This window comes from Salmo trutta, chromosome 20 (genome assembly GCF_901001165.1).
Source record: "Salmo trutta chromosome 20, fSalTru1.1, whole genome shotgun sequence".
NCBI lineage: Eukaryota > Metazoa > Chordata > Actinopteri > Salmoniformes > Salmonidae > Salmo > Salmo trutta.
The window spans coordinates 27,051,206-27,069,935 of NC_042976.1; the positions used below are offsets into that span (position 1 = coordinate 27,051,206).

The 18,730-nt window shown below is 44.1% G+C and overlaps 1 protein-coding gene across 3 annotated transcripts in view; it reads left to right on the forward strand.

Moving 5' to 3' along the window:
* Positions 1–18,506, forward strand: part of LOC115155803 (MORC family CW-type zinc finger protein 3) — a 33,608-nt gene extending 15,102 nt beyond the window's left edge. For 2 of the 3 annotated variants that reach the window (XM_029702759.1, XM_029702761.1), the window contains exons 3-18: positions 656–788; positions 1,194–1,426; positions 1,619–1,766; positions 2,030–2,171; positions 8,278–8,406; positions 8,712–8,831; positions 9,907–10,004; positions 10,187–10,294; positions 10,379–10,507; positions 12,721–12,792; positions 14,591–14,633; positions 15,953–16,049; positions 16,399–16,549; positions 16,774–17,596; positions 17,821–18,032; positions 18,200–18,506. In XM_029702759.1, coding sequence (XP_029558619.1) covers positions 656–788; positions 1,194–1,426; positions 1,619–1,766; positions 2,030–2,171; positions 8,278–8,406; positions 8,712–8,831; positions 9,907–10,004; positions 10,187–10,294; positions 10,379–10,507; positions 12,721–12,792; positions 14,591–14,633; positions 15,953–16,049; positions 16,399–16,549; positions 16,774–17,596; positions 17,821–18,032; positions 18,200–18,347 — 2,786 coding nt within the window. In that variant the 3' untranslated portion in view covers positions 18,348–18,506. Of the gene's footprint in view, positions 1–104; positions 227–655; positions 789–1,193; positions 1,427–1,618; positions 1,767–2,029; positions 2,172–8,277; positions 8,407–8,711; positions 8,832–9,906; positions 10,005–10,186; positions 10,295–10,378; positions 10,508–12,720; positions 12,793–14,590; positions 14,634–15,952; positions 16,050–16,398; positions 16,550–16,773; positions 17,597–17,820; positions 18,033–18,199 lie in introns of all 3 variants that reach the window. The other variant, XM_029702760.1, reaches the window with a different exon arrangement.
* Positions 18,507–18,730: the final 224 nt, after the last annotated feature.

The window sequence follows — 18,730 nt, forward strand, 5'->3', positions numbered from 1 at the left end:
AGTTTTATGGCTGGGGTTGCATCCTCCGTGACAGCTGTCCCAGACAGGCTGTTCTAAAGGAGAAAACACATTGCACCGAATGACGGTCTGCCTTTCGTTCGCAGTTCATTCAGCTTTTTGTGATTTCGGGACCAACCCCCGGTAGGCGTCAACATTTGCAGCCGTTTCTAGATGATGAATTGATTTGCAGTCGATATGCAAATGAAGGCTGTCACTTTGTTCAGAGGTATGTACTCTTGATCTGCAAACGCTACCGGTGAGTCCAAGCCTTAATGGTTCACATTGCACAAGCAGCAAAGGGGGACATGTTCTATCTATCACACTTTACATTACACCATTTTGAATGTTGAATTTCTGGGGGGGTCTAAACCCCTTGTGGTGTGGTTGTTTTCCACAGCAGTAGCAACACAGCTGGTAGGTGGAGGGTTTGGCGTGGATGTGCCGGCTTGGCCATAGTCTTGTTCTCATTGAAAAGCAATAAGAAGGTGGCATGGGTGGTCTAGTATAGGGTTTTATTATCTACACTATGAAAGGGACTGGTTATTTGCATAGCAACATACTGTAATAACAATACTCTTTATGTGTCAAAGTAATTGGCAGTGTATTCTGTGTATGCACCTATGCTTACATCCTCTATCTCTATATCTTTCACCAGACAATGCCTATGATCCTGATGTTAACGCCAAGCAGTTCTGGATTGATAAGACCCAGATCAAAGAGCAAGACTGCCTCATCTTCATGGACAATGGAAATGGATTGGACTATGAAAGGATGCACAAGATGCTCAGGTATGGACAGTTTTTCAACAACTACCACTACTTCAGCAGGGTAAATCAGGTTAGATCTAGACAAAAGTCCTGCAGAGACTTCCCTTGGGACCATCACAAGACGTCCTGACAACTGGTATATTGATGAATGTTCTGAGCATGTCCTAAAAACGCTCTGACACGGTCCTCCATAATGTCAAGGGAACTTACAGGGAACTAGGCAAAAGTCCCCTGGAGAATGTTCCCTTAGGACCATTATTTTATGTTTTAAAGACGGGAAAAACAGATGTTCAGAGCACGTCCTGAAAACATCCTAAGGGATGTCCCTGGAACAAACCAGGGACAAATCTTATGCTGTACTATAAGAATGTACGTTTACGATTGATGTACACAAAAATAGCATGTTTCTCTCTTTTTCTCTTTCAGCTTCGGTTACAGTGATAAGAGAGTCATAAATGGCAAGCACCCGATTGGTCTCTATGGTAACGGCTTCAAGTCCGGGTCCATGCGTCTGGGGAAAGATGCCATTGTGTTCTCCAAGTCGCAAGATGGAGACACCATGCAAGTAGGCATGCTCTCCCAGAGCTACCTGGCACAGATCAAAGCAGACGAGATCATTGTGCCCATCATCTCCTTCCAATGTCTCCCACACAGCCAGTATATCCTTTTATAGAGAGACTATACACATACACATAGTGCCCAAACAGTCATCACCTCCAAACAGGTTGGATTTAGATCCCTCTATAGATGTACAGTGTTATTTTATAGTGCAAACCTTAAATACTGTTAGCTATTTGTCTATCTACCTTTTGTGTTGTCCCTGTGTGTGTTGTCCTTGACTTGAGGTGCACTCTCTGTGAATGAGAAGCACAAGGCTAGTCTGCAGGACATCCTGCGCTACTCTATCTTTAAAACGGAGAACGAGCTGCTCGAGGAGCTCAAAGCCATCAGCTCCACAGGCTCCTCGGGAACACGCATTATCGTCTGGAACCTGCGCAGGTCAGACACACACATGCATTCTCTTCCCTTTCCTTCTCCCATTTCTATTGGGTTTTGCTATGTGGAATTTTACTTTCTAATTAGTCACTTCTCCCTCTGCCTCTATGAATGCCCTTGGTAGAATTTTGGGTTTCACTTCTGTTTTCCCCACAATCAAAACCTAAAATTCCACCATTAGGGGTTGGCAGAGAGGCCTTTTTTGAAGTGTGGAGCAAATACAACTGTTGAGTAAGAGTCTATACAGTGTTTGTTATTGTCCACAGGACGATAACAGGACCGACAGAATTTGATTTCACGACATTCAGCGACGACATCAAAATCCCATTGGATGTGTTGGAGAGCAACAGTGAACAATACAGACAGTCAGAGCTGCTCACAAAACCAGAGAGTTATTACTCGCTACGTGTAAGTGATGACTGAGTATACTGATTATAATGTTATTGATTTACCATACAGCATTTTGCACAACAGAGTTAGAACTTCTAAGGTTGACTCATATACAGTGCCTAGTGAAGGTCTACACACCCCTTGCACAGTCTTCACATTTTGCTGCCTTAAAATTCAATCCGACTGATCTTCACAACCTACTCCAAATTTTCAAAGTGAAAGAAAATTATAGAAACTTTCCCAGAATAACCCTATATGCATAACCATGCTAGCAATTGAAAGGGAAAAGTTAGGAGATTATTAGATCAAGGTTGAGGACACAACATTTCACCTGACACAAGACTGAATCCAAACATTGCGCTTTAAACCTAAACTTAGAACGTGCACTCTCATCAAAGAGAACTACACCCCTGAACCATATGTTTGCCTGAACCTAACAACAATCCAAAGGTCAGTTTGTGCCGATCCGTCACCCTCCCTCTGGCTATAGAGATGGGTAGGTTTAACAGAGTGCCTGAAGAGGAAAGACTTTGCCTGCTGTGTGATCTTGGGAAAATCGAAAACAAAGTCCATTTAGTGTTTTATTGCCCTCTGTATAACGATCTGAGACATGTTTTTTTTTGATAACCCTGAAGGATTCTGGTTACGGGACGAGCAGAGGCTTGAATTTTGTTTCAGATAGGGCGTGCTTGAGATTGCTCAGTTTGTTAACAATGCCTGGAGGAGAATGAGAAATGTACTGTTTGTGTAGTGTGGCTAGATGGTAGCTGTACTTGCCATGATCATTGTATGCATATAATTTGTAAAATGTTATTTTGTTCTGTAGTGTCTTGGAAGCCCATTTGGGCTGGGCACGGGTAGGTGTATGACACTTAAATATCATATCAATACACTGTTAACATTTACTGTAATTTTCGCCGCATTTGTTGAAAACGAAATCAGAAAATACTCTTGATACGTTTAGTAACGTGATAAGAATATTCCTGGAAAATGTGGGGTAGGTGCAAAAGACAAAAAAAAAGGATGAGGGTTTGAGTGAGAGGACAAAAACAATGGATAAACTTATATATATATATACATACAGTTGAAGTCGGAAGTTTACATACACCTTAGCCAAATACATTTAAACTCAGTTTTTCACAATTCCTGACATTTAATCCTAGTAAAAATCCCCTGTCTTAGGTCAGTTAGGATCAGCACTTTATTTTAAGAATGTGAAATGTCAGAATAATAGTAGAGAGAATTATTTATTTCAGCTTTTATTTCTTTCATCACATTCCCAGTGGATCAGAAGTTTACATACACTCAGTAAGTATTTGGTAACATTGCCTGTAAATTGTTTAACTTGGGTCAAATGTTTCGGGTAGTCTTCCACAAGCTTCCCACAATAAGTTGGGTGAATTTTGGCCCATTCCTCCTGACAGAGCTGGTGTAACTGAGTCAGGTTTGTAGGCCTCCTTGCTCGCACACACTTTTTCAGTTCTGCCCACAAATTTTCTATGGGATTTAGGTCAGGGCTTTGTGATGGCCACTCCAATACCTTGACTTTGTTGTCCTTAAGCCATTTTTGCCACAACTTTGGAAGTATGCTTGGGGTCATTGTCCATTTGGAAGACTCATTTGCGACCAAGCTTTAACTTCCTGACTGATGCCTTGAGATGTTGCTTCAAAATATCCACATAATTTTTCTTCCTCATGATGTATTTTGTGAAGTGCATCAGTCCCTCCTGCAGCAAATCACCCCCACAACATGAAAAAAAGTACGATCTTTGTCCCCATGTGCAGTTGCAAACCGTAGTCTGGCTTTTTTATGGCGGTTTTGGAGCGGTGGCTTCTTCATTGCTGAGCGGCCTTTCAGGTTATGTCGATATAGGACTCGTTTTACTGTGGATATAGATACTTTTGTACTTGTTTCCTCCAGCATATTCACAAGGTCCTTTGCTGTTGTTCTGGGATTGATTTGCACTTGTCGCACCAAAGTACGTTCATCTCTAGGAGACAGAACGTGTCTCCTTCTGAGTGGTATGATGGCTGCGTGGTCCCATGGTGTTTATACTTGCGTACTATTGTTTGTACAGATGAACGTGGTACCTTCAGGCGTTTGGAAATTGCTCCCAAGGATGAACCAGACTTGTGGAGGTCTACAATTTTATTTCGGGGGTCTTGGCTGATTTCTTTTGATTTTCCCATGATGTCAAGCAAAGAGGCACTGAGTTTGAAGGTAGGCCTTGAAATACATCCACAGGTACACCTCCAATTGACTCAAATGATGTCAAATGATGTCAGAAGCTTCTAAAGCCGTGACATCATTTTCTGGAATTTTCCAAGCTGTTTAAAGGCACAGTCAACTTAGTGTATGTAAACTTCTGACCCACTGGAATTGTGATACAGTGAATTATATGTGAAATAATCTGTCTGTAAACAATTGTTGGAAAATGGATTGTGTCATGCACAAAGTAGATGTCCTAACGGACTTGCCAAAACTATAGTTTGTTAACAAGAAATGTGTGGAGTGGTTGAAAAACGAGTTTTAATGACTCCAACCTAAGTCTATGTAAACTTCCGACTTCAACTGTATGTACTTATACAATGCATTCGGAAAGTATTCAGACCTTGACTTTTTCCACATTTTGTTACGTTACAGCCTTATTCTAAAATTGATTAAATAAATGTTTTCCCTTATCAATCTACAAACAATATCCCATAATTACAAAGCGAAAACAAGTTTTGATTTTTTTTGCAAATGTATTACAAGTCAAAAACAGAAATACCTTATTTACATAAATATTCAGACCCTTTGCTATGAGACTTGAAATTGAGCTTAGGTGCATCCTGTTTCCATTGATCATCCTTGAGATGTTTCTACAACTTGATTGGAGTCCACCTGTGGTAATTAAATTGATTGGACATGATTTGGAAAGGGACACTCCTGTTTATATAAGGTCCCACAATTGACAGTGCATGTCAGAGCAAAAACCAAGCCATGAAGTCAAAGGAATTGTCCGTAGAGCTCCGAGACAGGATTGTGTCGAGGCACAGATCTGGGGAAGGGTAACAAAACAATTATGCAGGACTGAAGGTCCCCAAGAACACAGTGGCCTCCATCATTCTTAAATGGAAGAAGTTTAGACCCACAAAGACTCTTCAAAGAGCTGGCCGCCGGACCAAACTGAGCAATCGGGGAAGAGGGGCCTTGGTCAGGGAGGTGACCAAGAACCCAATGGTCACTCTGACAGACCTCCAGAGTTCTCTGTGGAGATGGGAGAACCTTCCAGAAGGACAACCATCTCTGCCGCACACCATCAATCAGGCCTTTATGGTAGAGTGGCCAGGCGGAAGCCACTCCTCAGTAAAATGCACATGACAGCCTGCTTGGACTTTGCCAAAAGCCACCCAAAGGACTCTCAGACCATGAGATACAAGATTCTCTGGTCTGATGAAACCTAGATTGAATTATTTGGCCTGAATGCCAAGCATGACGTCTGGAGGAAACCTGGCACCATCCCTACGTTGGAAGCATTGTGGTGGCAGCATCATGCTGAGGGGATGTTTTTCAGTGGCAGGGACTTGGAGACTAATCAGGATCGAATGAAAGATGAACGGAGCAAAGTACAGACAGATCCTTGATGAAAACCTGCTCCAGAGCCCTCAGGACCTTAGACTGGGGCAAAGGTTCTCCTTCCAACAGGACAACAACCCTAAGCACACAGCCAAAACAACGCAGGAGTGGCTTCAGGACAAGTCTCTAAATGTCCTTGAGTGGCCCAGCCAGAGCCCGGACTGGAACCCGATCAAACATCTCTGGAGAGACCTGAAAATAGCTGTGCAGCGACACTCCCCATCCAACCTGACAGAGCTTGAGAGGGTCTGCAGAGAAGAATGGGAGAAACTCCCCAAATACAGGTGTGCCAAGCTTGTGGTGTCATACCCAAGAATACTCAAGGCTGTAATCGTGGCTAAAGGTGATTTAACAAAGTACTTAGTAAAGGGTCTGAATACCTATGTAAATGTGATATTTCAGCTTTTTATTTTTTATACATTTGCTAAAATGTCAACCTGTTTTTGCTTTGTCATTATGGTGTATTGTGTGTAGATTGATGAGGAAAAAATATATTTAATCATTTTAAAATAAGGCTGTAACGTAACAAAATGTGGGAAAAGTCAAGGGGTCTAAATACTTTCGAATGCGCTGTATATGTTGCCCAAAGAGTTGTGCAAGATTGGTAGAATCTTATCTAAAATTGTTCACAGCTTGTAATGGCTGCTAAAGGTGCTTCCACCAAGTAAACTGCTCAAAAAAATAAAGGGAACACTTAAACAACACAATGTAACTCCAAGTCAATCACACTTCTGTGAAATCAAACTGTCCACTTAGGAAGCAACACTGATTGACAATACATTTCACATGCTGTTGTGCAAATGGAATAGACAACAGGTGGAAATTATAGGCAATTAGCAAGACACCCCCAATAAAGGAGTGGTTCTGCAGGTGGTGACCACAGACCACTTCTCAGTTCCTATGCTTCCTAGCTGATGTTTTGGTCACTTTTGAATGCTGGCGGTGCTTTCACTCTAGTGGTAGCATGAGACGGAGTCTACAACCCACACAAGTGGCTCAGGTAGTGCAGCTCATCCAGGATGGCACATCAATGGGAGCTGTGGCAAGAAGGTTTGCTGTGTCTGTCAGCGTAGTGTCCAGAGCATGGAGGCGCTACCAGAAGACAGGCCAGTACATCAGGAGACGTGGAGGAGGCCGTAGGAGGGCAACAACCCAGCAGCAGGACCGCTACCTCCGCCTTTGTGCAAGGAGGAGCACTGCCAGAGCCCTGCAGAATGACCTCCAGCAGGCCACAAATGCGCATGTGTCTGCTCAAACAGTCAGAAACAGACTCCATGAGGGTGGTATGAGGGCCCAACGTCCACAGGTGGGGGTTGTGCTTACAGCCCAACACTGTGCAGGACGTTTGGCATTTGCCAGAGAACACCAAGATTGGCAAATTCGCCACTGGCGCCCTGTGCTCTTCACAGATGAAAGCAGGTTCACACTGAGCACATGTGACAGACGTGACAGAGTCTGGAGTTGCCGTGGAGAACGTTCTGCTGCCTGCAACATCCTCTAGCATGACCGGTTTGGCGGTGGGTCAGTCATGGTGTGGGGTGGCATTTCTTTGGGGGGCCGCACAGCCCTCCATGTGCTCGCCAGAGGTAGCCTGACTGCCATTAGGTACCGAGATGAGATCCTCAGACCCCTTGTGAGACCATATGTTGGTGCGGTTGGCCCTGGGTTCCTCCTAATGCAAGACAATGCTAGACCTCATGTGGCTGGAGAGTGTCAGCAGTTCCTGCAAGAGGAAGGCATTGATGCTATGGACTGGCCCGCCCGTTCCCCAGACCTGAATCCAATTGAGCACATCTGGGACATCATGTCTTGCTCCATCCACCAACGCCACGTTGCACCACAGACTGTCCAGGAGTTGGCGGATGCTTTAGTCCAGGTCTGGGAGGAGATCCCTCAGGAGACCATCCGCCACCTCATCGGGAGCATGCCCAGGCGTTGTAGGGAGGTCATACAGGCACGTGGAGGCCACACACACTACTGAGCCTAATTTTGACTTGTTTTAAGGACATTACATCAAAGTTGGATCAGCCTGTAGTGTGGTTTTCCACTTTAATTTTGAGTGTGACTCCAAATCCAGACCTCCATGGGTTGATAAATTGGATTTCCATTGATTATTTTTGTGATTTTTGTTGTCAGCACATTCAACTATTTAAAGAAAAAAGTATTTAATAAGATTATTTCATTCATTCAGATCTAGGATGTGTTATTTTAGTGTTCCCTTTATTTTTTGGAGCAGTGTATTAACTCTGGGGTGTGAAGACATACGCAATCAATTATTCATTTGGAAAATGTTCTATCATTTTTCTTTCACTTTGAAAATGTAGTATAGGTTGTGTAGATCGGTAGCAAAACATATCTAATTTAATCCCCTTTTATTTAATTCTAAGGCAGCAAAATGTGAAGACTATGCAAGATGTGTGAACCTCGTCCTTTGACTAGTTTTATCATTTTGTATGTGTGAAATATTTCATATTTTGATTGTTTATCAAAGTGTTGTGTGCTCAGGCATACTGCAGTATTCTGTACCTGAAGCCCCGGATGCAGATCATAATTCGAGGTCAGAAAGTGAAGACTGAGCTCATCTCCAAGAGCCTGGCTTACATTGCTAAGGACCATTACAAGCCCAACTTTGTGGTATCCTTCCTCACCCCGGAGCCTCTCTAGATGGCTTTAGTCTGTGTGCGTGCGCATGTTGTCATATCCTCCAGACACTACTTTTTGTTTCCATTTGGAGGGAAATTAGAAACAGGCAAATGTGGGTAGTATGCTCTATATACAAGATATACAAGACCTATCTTTAGCTAATTATAAGTTCAATGCATTCCATAGTTGGATGTTCAACACAGTGATACAATATGGTATTTTTCATAAAGGGGAAAAGGATATATATGTGCCACTGCTCTCCTTTCTGTTTGAGTTGTCCTTAAGTCCTCTACCAGAACAGACGCATCCCCGTGACCTTTGGGTACAACACCAAGAGCAAGGACCAATACGGCATCATGATGTACCACAAAAACCGCCTTATCAAAGCCTATGAGCGAGTGGGCGTTCAACTCAAGGTATAATAGTGTATGTGCTTGTGCATGTGCATAAAAAAAATGACTGCCATCCATTGTGGTACTCGGATGCTTCTATTGTGGGACTTGTATTCGGAAAGTATTCAGATCCCCTTGACTTTTTCCCTTAAAAATATGTTACAGCCTTGTTCTAAAATTGATTAAATTGTTTTTTCCCCCTCATAAATCTACACACAATACCCTATAATGACAAAGTAAACACAGGATTTTATTTTTTCCAAAGAAACACTGAAATATCACATTTACATAAGACTCTTTACTTAGTACTTTGTTGAAGCACCTTTGGCAGCGATTACATTCTTGAGTTTTCTTGAGTATGACGCTACAAGCTTGGCACACCTGTATTTGGGGAGTTTCTCCCATTCTTCTCTGCAGATTCTCTCAAGCTCTGTCAGGTTTTATGGGGAGCGTCGCTGCACAGCTATTTTCAGGTCTCTCCAGAGATGTTCAAGTCCGGGCTCTGGCTGGGTCACTCAAGGACATTTAGAGACTTGTCCCGAAGCCACTCCTGCATTGTCTTGACTTTGTGCTTAGAGTCGTTGTCCTATTGGAAGGTGCCCCAGTCTGACGTCCTGAGCGCTCCGCAGCAAGTTTTCATCAAGGATATCTGTACTTTCCTCCATTCATCTTTCCCTCGATCCTCAACGGACAATTCCTTCCGCCTCGTGGCTTGGTTTTGTGCCTTACCAAATCATGTCCAATCAATTGAATTTACCACAGGTGGACTCCAATCAGGTTGTAGAAACATCTCAAGGATGATCAATGGAAACAGGATGCACCTGAGCTCAATTTCGAGTCTCATAGCGAAGGGTCTGAATACTTATGTAAATAAGGTATATTTTATTTTTAATAAATGTGCAAAAATTCTACAAACCTGTTTTCGCTGTGTCATTAGGGGGTATTGTGTGTAGATTGTTAGGGGAAACAATTGAATCCATTTTAGAATAAGGCTGTAACGTAACAAAATGTGGAAAAAGGGAAGCGGTCTGAATATTTTCCCAAATCCACTGTATATCCTGTCACTGACCCCATAACCACCTCTACCCCCGCCCCTCAGGCCAACATCCAAGGTCTCGGGGTCATTGGGGTCATCGAGTGTAACTTTCTGGAGCCCACCCACAACAAGCAGGATTTTGACAATACTGACAAATACAGGTAATGAGGAGAGTGCTCCATTCAAGAACATGTCCTGAGGAACTGTTTTCCACTCAATAAAACAAAACTATTTATCGTCAATCTGCCCACACTCACTTTAAAGATGGTGTACTTTCAATAATCTAGTTGAATAAATCAGCACTAGGTGAACTGTCTGTTTATTTCTTATTTTCTATGTGCAGGAAAACCATCAACAACTTGGGGGTAAAGCTGGAGGACTACTGGAAAGAGATACGCTTTAAGAGAAACAAAGAAGATCCTAGCAGCACCACACCAGTGGAAGACACCATGTAAGTAAAACGCTCCTCTGTTTTCCTTTCTCCTCTCTCCATCCCTCCTCTAACTGGTTATTCTGTGTATTTCTACATCCATAGGAAACGTCCAGACCAGAACTGGGTGCAGTGTGACACCTGCTTGCGCTGGAGGAAGCTGCCAGATGGAATTGATTGCAAACGGCTCCCAAAGGAGTGGTTCTGCCACATGAACCCTGACCCCCAGTTCAGGTGAGTCCCACCTAGATCAAATAATAATACTTTTAACAGGTGTTATAAAATACACTGAGTATGCCAAACATTAGGAACACCACAGGCTTGTAAGTTACCATTTCACGGTAAGGTCTACTACACCTGTTGTATTCGGCACGTGACAAATCCAATTTGATTTGATTTAAGAGTTGTACCCACCCATTTTGCCTTCAACATCCTCAATTCGTCATGGTATGGACTATGTGTCGAAAGCATTCCACAGGGATGCTGACCCATGTTGACTCCAATGCTTCCCACATTTGTGTCAAGTTGGCTGGATGTTCTTTGGGTGGTGGACCATTCTTGATACACACGGGAAATGGTTGTGACTTTACTTTCATTAATCTGAAGACTGTTATTTATCTAATCGAGCAACTACGTTTAATTGTTACCCGATTTATTTTTTATTTTTTTATTAATCATGTAACAATTAACTCATTAGGATCTGAGGCACCACGAGAGCGGTTCTTTAAAGAGTTACCATCTCCCGAATTGTCTATCACATCCATAAACAGTCAACTTATTAATCATAACCTCATATCATCATTCTGAACAGTCGTAACCTCCTTGCTTCTGCAAAAACACGAGCCTTACTTATGATTCAGTATTGCACAAATTGGTTTAATTATTTACTAGCAAACTAAATGATAACAGGATAAACATACACACTTAATAAATTAAAAACAGGGCCCTAGTGGACTGACAACAATATGGCTGCTGAGAGAGAGAGAGAGATCTTTTTTTACGTGAAAATCCTTGGTTTCTCTCAGTGGACAGGGCCTTTTTGCGGCACATTTGTAAGTCTCTGATTGTCCAAAAGGGGTTTCTCTGTTGTTCTCCTCTGCAGTCATCCGGTATCCGGTGACTTGTCGTGTAGTCCTGAACAGAACTACAAGTTTATTCTCCTTCCATTCGCTCTGGAAGATGCTTCTTTGAAGATAGGCTAGTCAGCTGTGTCGATGGTTCCCAGTGGGGTGATGAGAGTAGTGTACTACAGTGGTTTGAGCAGAGTAGTAGAATGGTTCCACTTCAATTCGCGTTTCTAGATACTTTACTTAGGACAGCTAATCAGCCGTACCCGTGATTGTCCGGGAGGTGACTTTATTGTTTCTACCTCGTGTTGAGATTCAGAGATCAACCCACTTTAAACGTAAAGCTGCAGCTCTGCGGCTCTCTGGTCTGGTATGTTCATTCATAACCCATCATTTTATACAGTTTGTTCAAAATGGGCGGTTCCATCAGCTTGACACGCTCTTTGACCTCACTCAAGGGGGCGGTGACTACTTACCGTGGACAGTTATAGAAACAATTTCCTCCTATAGTTTCTCAAATCGCATCCCTTTCTTAATAAAAACACTTTCATCATTTTTCATAACGCATGCACAACGCAGAGGATGGAAACTTCGTACATGTAGTGTGTGTATACTTTAAGTTATAGTATTTATTTTATAACATATTTAATGACATCACAAAAAGTACTACCCAAAACGACATTAGTGTTAGGTTGCCTCAGACCATTCCCAACATTCTATGTTAGAAATATTGTTCCAGTAGTTACTTTTGAACGAGTTAGAGTTTCGGTGGGAAAAATCTTCTTAAAACAAAGCACATTCCTTGGGTGAATTTGGAGAGGGAAGGTCTGAGTGTTCTGTCCTTGATTTACAACAGGGTGTGAGGTGTTAACCCCCACCAGTCTTCCCCCTCTGCGGGTGAGAGGTATTCTGGTTTAAGTTATTTATTGCAAAGCTGATCTGACCTATTTGGATCCTCACAGGACAGTCATAACAAAACAGTTGAGCGTAAAAAACCCAGCAGCGTTACAATTCTTGACACAAACCGGCGAGCCTGGCAACTACTACCTGGCAACCCTGTTCAAAGGCACCTAAATCTTATGTCTTGACCATTCACCCGCTGAATGGCGCACACACACAATCCATGTCTCTTGGCTTAAAAATCCTTCTTTAACCTGTCTTCTCTCCTTCATCTACACTGATGATGTGGATTTAACAAGTAACAACAGTAAGGGGTCATAGCTTTCACCTGGTCAGTCTGTCAAGGAAAGAGTGTTCTTAATGTTTTGTATACTCAGTGTAAATTGTCTGTGCATGTCTACTTGCCAACCGGTGTGCATGCATTTGTGTGTGTTGACGTTGCCACTACAGTATATAGACATTCCATATCCCCTATTCCAGGAGCTGCACGGTAGACGAAGAGCCTGAAGACTCCGATGACCAACCTTCATACCAGAAAACCCACAAGCAACAGTGAGAACCCAACCATATACTGTATCAATGATGCTGCATCTAAATATATTTGTAATGCATAACTGAACCTGTAGGCTATTTGCAGATAATGAACCTTGAGGCTGAAACATGCATCGTTATTTTGTCTATGCATGGAGTGAAAAAACTATGTTAGGCCTTGCACAAAATGTGTTAAGATTGACAATAAAGTGCTTTGTATGATTTATTGATGGAGGCAAAATAATCGTGCCATGTTTACCATGCTGGCTCGCGGCACAAGTTGCTTGAGTTTTCATGATGCTGAGAGTTTTCCCACCACAATACTTGCATTTGGTAGAAGCTGGGCCGTTTACGTTTTACTCGACGCAGGTAAAACATTTTTTGTGTAACATGTTAGACAAATAACCAGCTTACTACCAAACGCAAAATAGCTAGCTGGCATAGTCAACTGCATGCTTGCAGTCACATGTCAGATTGCATTTGCGTATTTATAAGGACGAATGAGCTGGTGTTCAGACTAGAAAAGTGTAAAACCCAAAGAATTCAGATTCATATGCAAGTGAGATTTTGCCTTCATTTAGCAGCACAGTAGGCAAGGCATTAACATTGTATATAGGCTATTCTATAGAATGTATAGGATGTCAGCAGGTGAGATGAATGCAATTACTGTAACGGCCGTTGTAGGGAGTAGACCAAGGCGCAGCATGGTTAGTGCTCATCATGAAATTTATTGAAATAAACACTGAATCAAAACCCAAAGTGCAACAGCTAAACAGTTCTGTCAGGTAAGAACACTAAACAGAAATAAACCACCCACAAAACACAATGAGAAAACCCCTACATAAATATGGGCTCTAATCAGAGGCCATGAGATGCAGCTGCCTCCAATTAGAGACCAACCCCAAACAATTCCAACATAGAAACAGAAACTAGATATTTAAACATAGAAATTGAATAACATAGATGGCACTGGTGGCCAGATGTGCTGAGCAGGCATACTCCTTCCTGGCTGGATGCCCACTCTAGCACGGCACTTGCGGGGGGCTGGTATCGACCGCACTGGACTGTGCATGCGGATGGGCGAGACCGTGCGCACTTCCGCATAGCACGGTGCTCTCCACGCCAAACGCTCCCCATAATAAGCACGAGGAGTTGGCTCAGGTCTATTGCCTGACTTACCCCAACTCCCTGTGTGCCCCCCCAAAAAAATAAATTCTGGGGCTGCCTCTCAGGTTCCCTTAGCTCCCTTAGCTTGTCCTCCCAGAATCGACGTTCCGACTCCAATGTCCATCCCCCTCCCCGATGCTCCAATCCACGCTGCTTGGTCTTCTTTTGGTGGGTGGTTCTGTAGCGGCCGTTGCAGGGAGTAGACCAAGGCGCAGCGTGGTTAGTGCTCATCATGAAATTTATTGAAATAAACACTGAATCAAAACCCAAAGTGCAACAGCTAAACAGTTCTGTCAGGTAAGAATACTAAGCAGAAATAAACCACCCACAAAACACAATGAGAAAACCCCTACATAAATATGGTCTCTAATCAGAGGCCATGAGATTCAGCTGCCTCCAATTAGAGACCAACCCCAAACAATTCCAACATAGAAACAGAAAAACGAGATATTTAAACATAGAAATAGAATAACATAGATCAACCCAAAAAACACACAAAACAAACACCCCCTGCCACGCCCTGACCAAACTATCATAACAAAATGACCCCTTACTAGTCAGGACGTGACAATTACTGATTTTCATGTTCAATCAAATCTAGATGGTGCCAGTGTTTTTTAATATGTCAGTCAATCTGTGTTCTGTTTCACAGTGAAAGGAACATCAAAATGAAGCAGGATAAGAAACAACAACAGGTTAGCTGTCTGTGTGTGTCTGTCCATCAGTGTATACACTACATATGCAAAGTATGTGGAAACCCCTTCAAGTTAGTGGATTCGGCTAGTTCAGCCACATCCATTGTTGACAGGTGTATAAAATCGAGCACACAGCCATGCAATCTCCATCGACAAAAACTGGTAGAAGAATGGCTCGTACGGAAGAGCTCTGTGACTTTCAACGTGGCACTGTCATAGGATGCCACCTTTACAAAAAAAGTAAGTTCGTCAAATTTCTGCCTTGCTAGAGTTGCCCCGGTCAACTGTATTGCTCTTATTGTGAAGTGGAAATGTCTAGAGGCAACAATGGCTCAGCAGCGAAGTGGTAGGCCACACAAGCTCACAGAACGGGACCATTGAGTGCTGAAGTCTGTCCTCGGTTCCAACACTCACTACCGAGTTCCAAACTGACTCTGGAAGCAACGTCAGCACAAGAACTGTTCTACGGGAGCTTCATGAAATTGGTTTCCATGGCCGAGCAGCGGCATACAAGCCTAAGATCACCATGCACAATGCCAAGCGTCGGCTGGAGTGGTGTAAAGCTCACCGCCATTGGACTCTGGAGCAGTGGAAATACGTTCTCTGGAGTGACGAACACGCTTCACCATCTGGTAGTCCGACGGACGAATCTGGATTCGGCAGATGCCAGAAGAATGCAACCTTCCTAAATGCATAGTGCCAACTGTAAAATTTGGTGGAGCAGGCATAATGGTCTGGGGCTGTTTTTTAGGGTTCGGGCTAGGCCCCTTAGTGAAGGAAAATCTTAACGCTACAGCATACATTCTAGTCGATTCTGTGCTTCCAACTTTGTGGCAACAGTTTGGGGAAGGTCCTTTCCTGTTTCAACATGACAATGCCCCCGTGCACAAAGTGAGGTCCAGAGCCCTGACCGCAACCCCATCAAACACCTTTGGGATAAATTGGAACGCTGACTGCGAACTAGGCCTAATCGTCCAACATCACTAATGCTCTTGTGGCTAGAATGGAAGCAAGTCCCAGCAGGAATGTTCCAACGTCTAGTGGAAAGCCTTCCCAGAAGAGTGGAGGCTGTTTTAGCAGCAAAGCCCCCCTTTGGGGGACCAACTCCATATTATTGCCCATGACTTTGGAATGACATGTTCAACGAGCAGGTGTCCACATGCTTTTAGTCATGTAGTGTATGTCACACCCTGGTTCATGATTATGTTATGCCCACAAATGTTTTGTTCTCCCTAATATGTTGTGTACCATACCCAAACTACCCCTGTGTGTGTGTGTGTGTGTGTGTGTGTGTGTGTGTGTGTGTGTGTGTGTGTCAGGATGAAGATGAGCAGAAGGCAGAGCAGATGCAGATTAAGGCACTGGCTCAGAACAAGACTCTGAAGCACCAGAGGATCTCTTGCCTCACCAAAGCATGTAAGTCTACTGTACGAGCTGTGTGCATGTGTTATGATGATGGGGATGTTTTTAATAATGTCGGTATTGATATACATGTGTGTCTCTCTTCATATCAAATGTATTTATAAAGCCCTTCTTACATCAGCTGATATCTCAAAGGGCTGTACAGAAACCCAGCCTAAAACCCCAAACAGCAAGCAATGCAGGTGTAGGCTATGAGGGGTGGTCAGTCCTCTTCTGGCTGTGCCGGGTGGAGATTATGACAGAACATGGCCAAGATGTAGGGACCAGCCCTTCATAAGGACCAGCCCTTCCTCCAAAAACATTTCCCTAATCTCTACCGTGTGCTCTCTGTCAACCCTTCCAGCCCGGTCAACCCCTCCGCCCCCGTCAACCCCTCCGCCGCCGTCAACCCCTCCGCCCCCGTCAACCCCTCCGCCCCCGTCAACCCCTCCGGCCCGGTCAACCCCTCCGGCCTGGTCAACCCCTCCGGCCCGGTCAACCCCTTCAAATCCAAGGTATGCCCACTGTCTGAGTGGTAGTGTCTCTCCTCCCTTGAATTCTCTCTCTCTCTCTCTCTCTCTCTCTCTCTCTCTCTCTCTCTCTCTCTCTCTCTCTCTCTCTCTCTCTCTCGTAGTGTTTGTAGTTTATATCATTGCCACAGGGGACAGAGAATTTCTGTCAATCATCATTATTCATTCAATAGTGCATCAAGTGATAAGCCCCCATACCCTCTCTACAGAATGAAGAGAACCCTGGCCATGACCCCTGAAAGTGAGACAAAAAGACCCAGGTTGAATGGTTTCCACAACAACACCCCCATGGAGACTGTATCACCGACTGCAGAAACAACCATGTCATCCACGTCAGTCGTCATCTCTATTGACAATGACGACGATAACATCATGGATGACGATGACATTATGATCTTGGAGATCAACAGCACCCCTATTCAAAAGAAGGCAACCTTTGACCTTGCCATGGTAAAATCAGAGAGCAGGGCTATGGAGACACCTTCTGGCACTGGCAACGTTAAAACTAGCTGCACAGGAACAAGCTCTGTGGAGACGGGAACTGCGGCGACCAGCTACTCCCCTCCACCACCTTCCTCAGAGCAGGTGAGCATCACCACCCAGACAGAGATATGGAGCAAAGTGAAGGACGAAGATGAGGAGCACAAGGAGAAAAGGGAGAAGGAGTATAAAGGGAGGGACAAAACCGAACCAGGCCCTTCCACACCAAACCCACCCTCTGCTGGCCCATCCACACCAGGCCCATCCTCTTCTGGTCCATCCGCCCCAGACCCATCAGACCATTCTATGATTGACTTCCGTAACCTGTCAGAGGCCCAGGAGCAGCAGGACCAGCTGCTGGAGCTCATGCAGGCTGCAGCCCACGAGAGGGACCAGTTCAAGGAGCAAGTCAACAAGTTGACCACCCAGCTCCATAACCTGGAGGGCAGCATGCAGGAGCTCTCCCAGGCCACTGTGAAGAGCGAGTACTGCCACCAGGCCTGTCAGACTGGAGAAGGAGGGGAAGAAGGAGAGCAGTCGGAGAGGATTAAGGTCAGTCACAAGCTGGCCATCTTGTAGCCTCATATATTTGTATGCTGTTGATATTTAATGAGTAAGATTTGCCCAGCAGCTGTCGGTACAGTTAGTATTTGGGAAATGGACAATGCAGTGTGCGAAAGAACATTGCCAGGGTGTCTATCTGATATATTCTTCCTCTTCCCATAATCTTTTGTCATCCATCCCCGCTGTAACCCTGCCTGCTCCCCAATTTACAGGTTGAGATTATAGAGGAGGAGAGGGGCAATCTCTGGTCTCTTTGTGAGACGCTGCAGCAGGACGTGGTGGAGCTGAGGAGGGAGAAACAAGAGTGGGAGAGAGAGAAACAGGAGAGAGAGAAACAGGAGAAAGAGAAACAAGAGAAAGAGAAACAGCTGACAGAGAAACAGGAGAGCGAGGGAGCTCAGGCATCAGCTGCCCAGGCAGAGAGGTGAGACGGAGAGGCCACTAGTGCTGCTAATGGCTCGACCTCGGAGACGCCCCAGACGTGAAGATAAGATTGTTTCCTTCAGTATTCATTTCTGACAGTGTAGGTATGTTGACAATCTGTTTTTCTGTCTCTTTCTCTCTGTCTCTGTCTCTCTTTCTCTCTCTCAGACTGAGGGAGCTTCGGAGGAGCGTTGGTCGTCTCCTGGTCACGTTTGTCCCAGCGCTGGACCTCGAACAAGTAAACTATGACTGTTCAGTCATTGACGAGATCCTCGACCAGGTTCTTACTGACGTGGAGTCCATGGGGCCTGTGTAGGGGCCTGTGGGCGGGATATGGATGGAGGGGTTGTCATCCATCTTACTCTGTAAGGTGAGGCAAACCTGCGGATAGTCACAGATAATTCCTGTCTATTCTTTTACCTTTTTACACTTTTTAAACTTGTTTTATAGGGAATTTTTTTTACAAACAAAAAAAGGAAATGAACACATAATACCCCATAATGACAAAGTAACAACAGGTTTGTAGAAATTTTTGCAAATGTATTAAAAATAAAAAACAGATACCTTATTTACATAAGTATTCAGACCCTTTGCTATGAGACTCGAAATTTAGCTCAGGAGCATCGTGTTTCCGTTGATCATCCTTGAGATTGATCATCCTTGATTAGAGGCCATTTAAATTAATTGGACATGATTTGG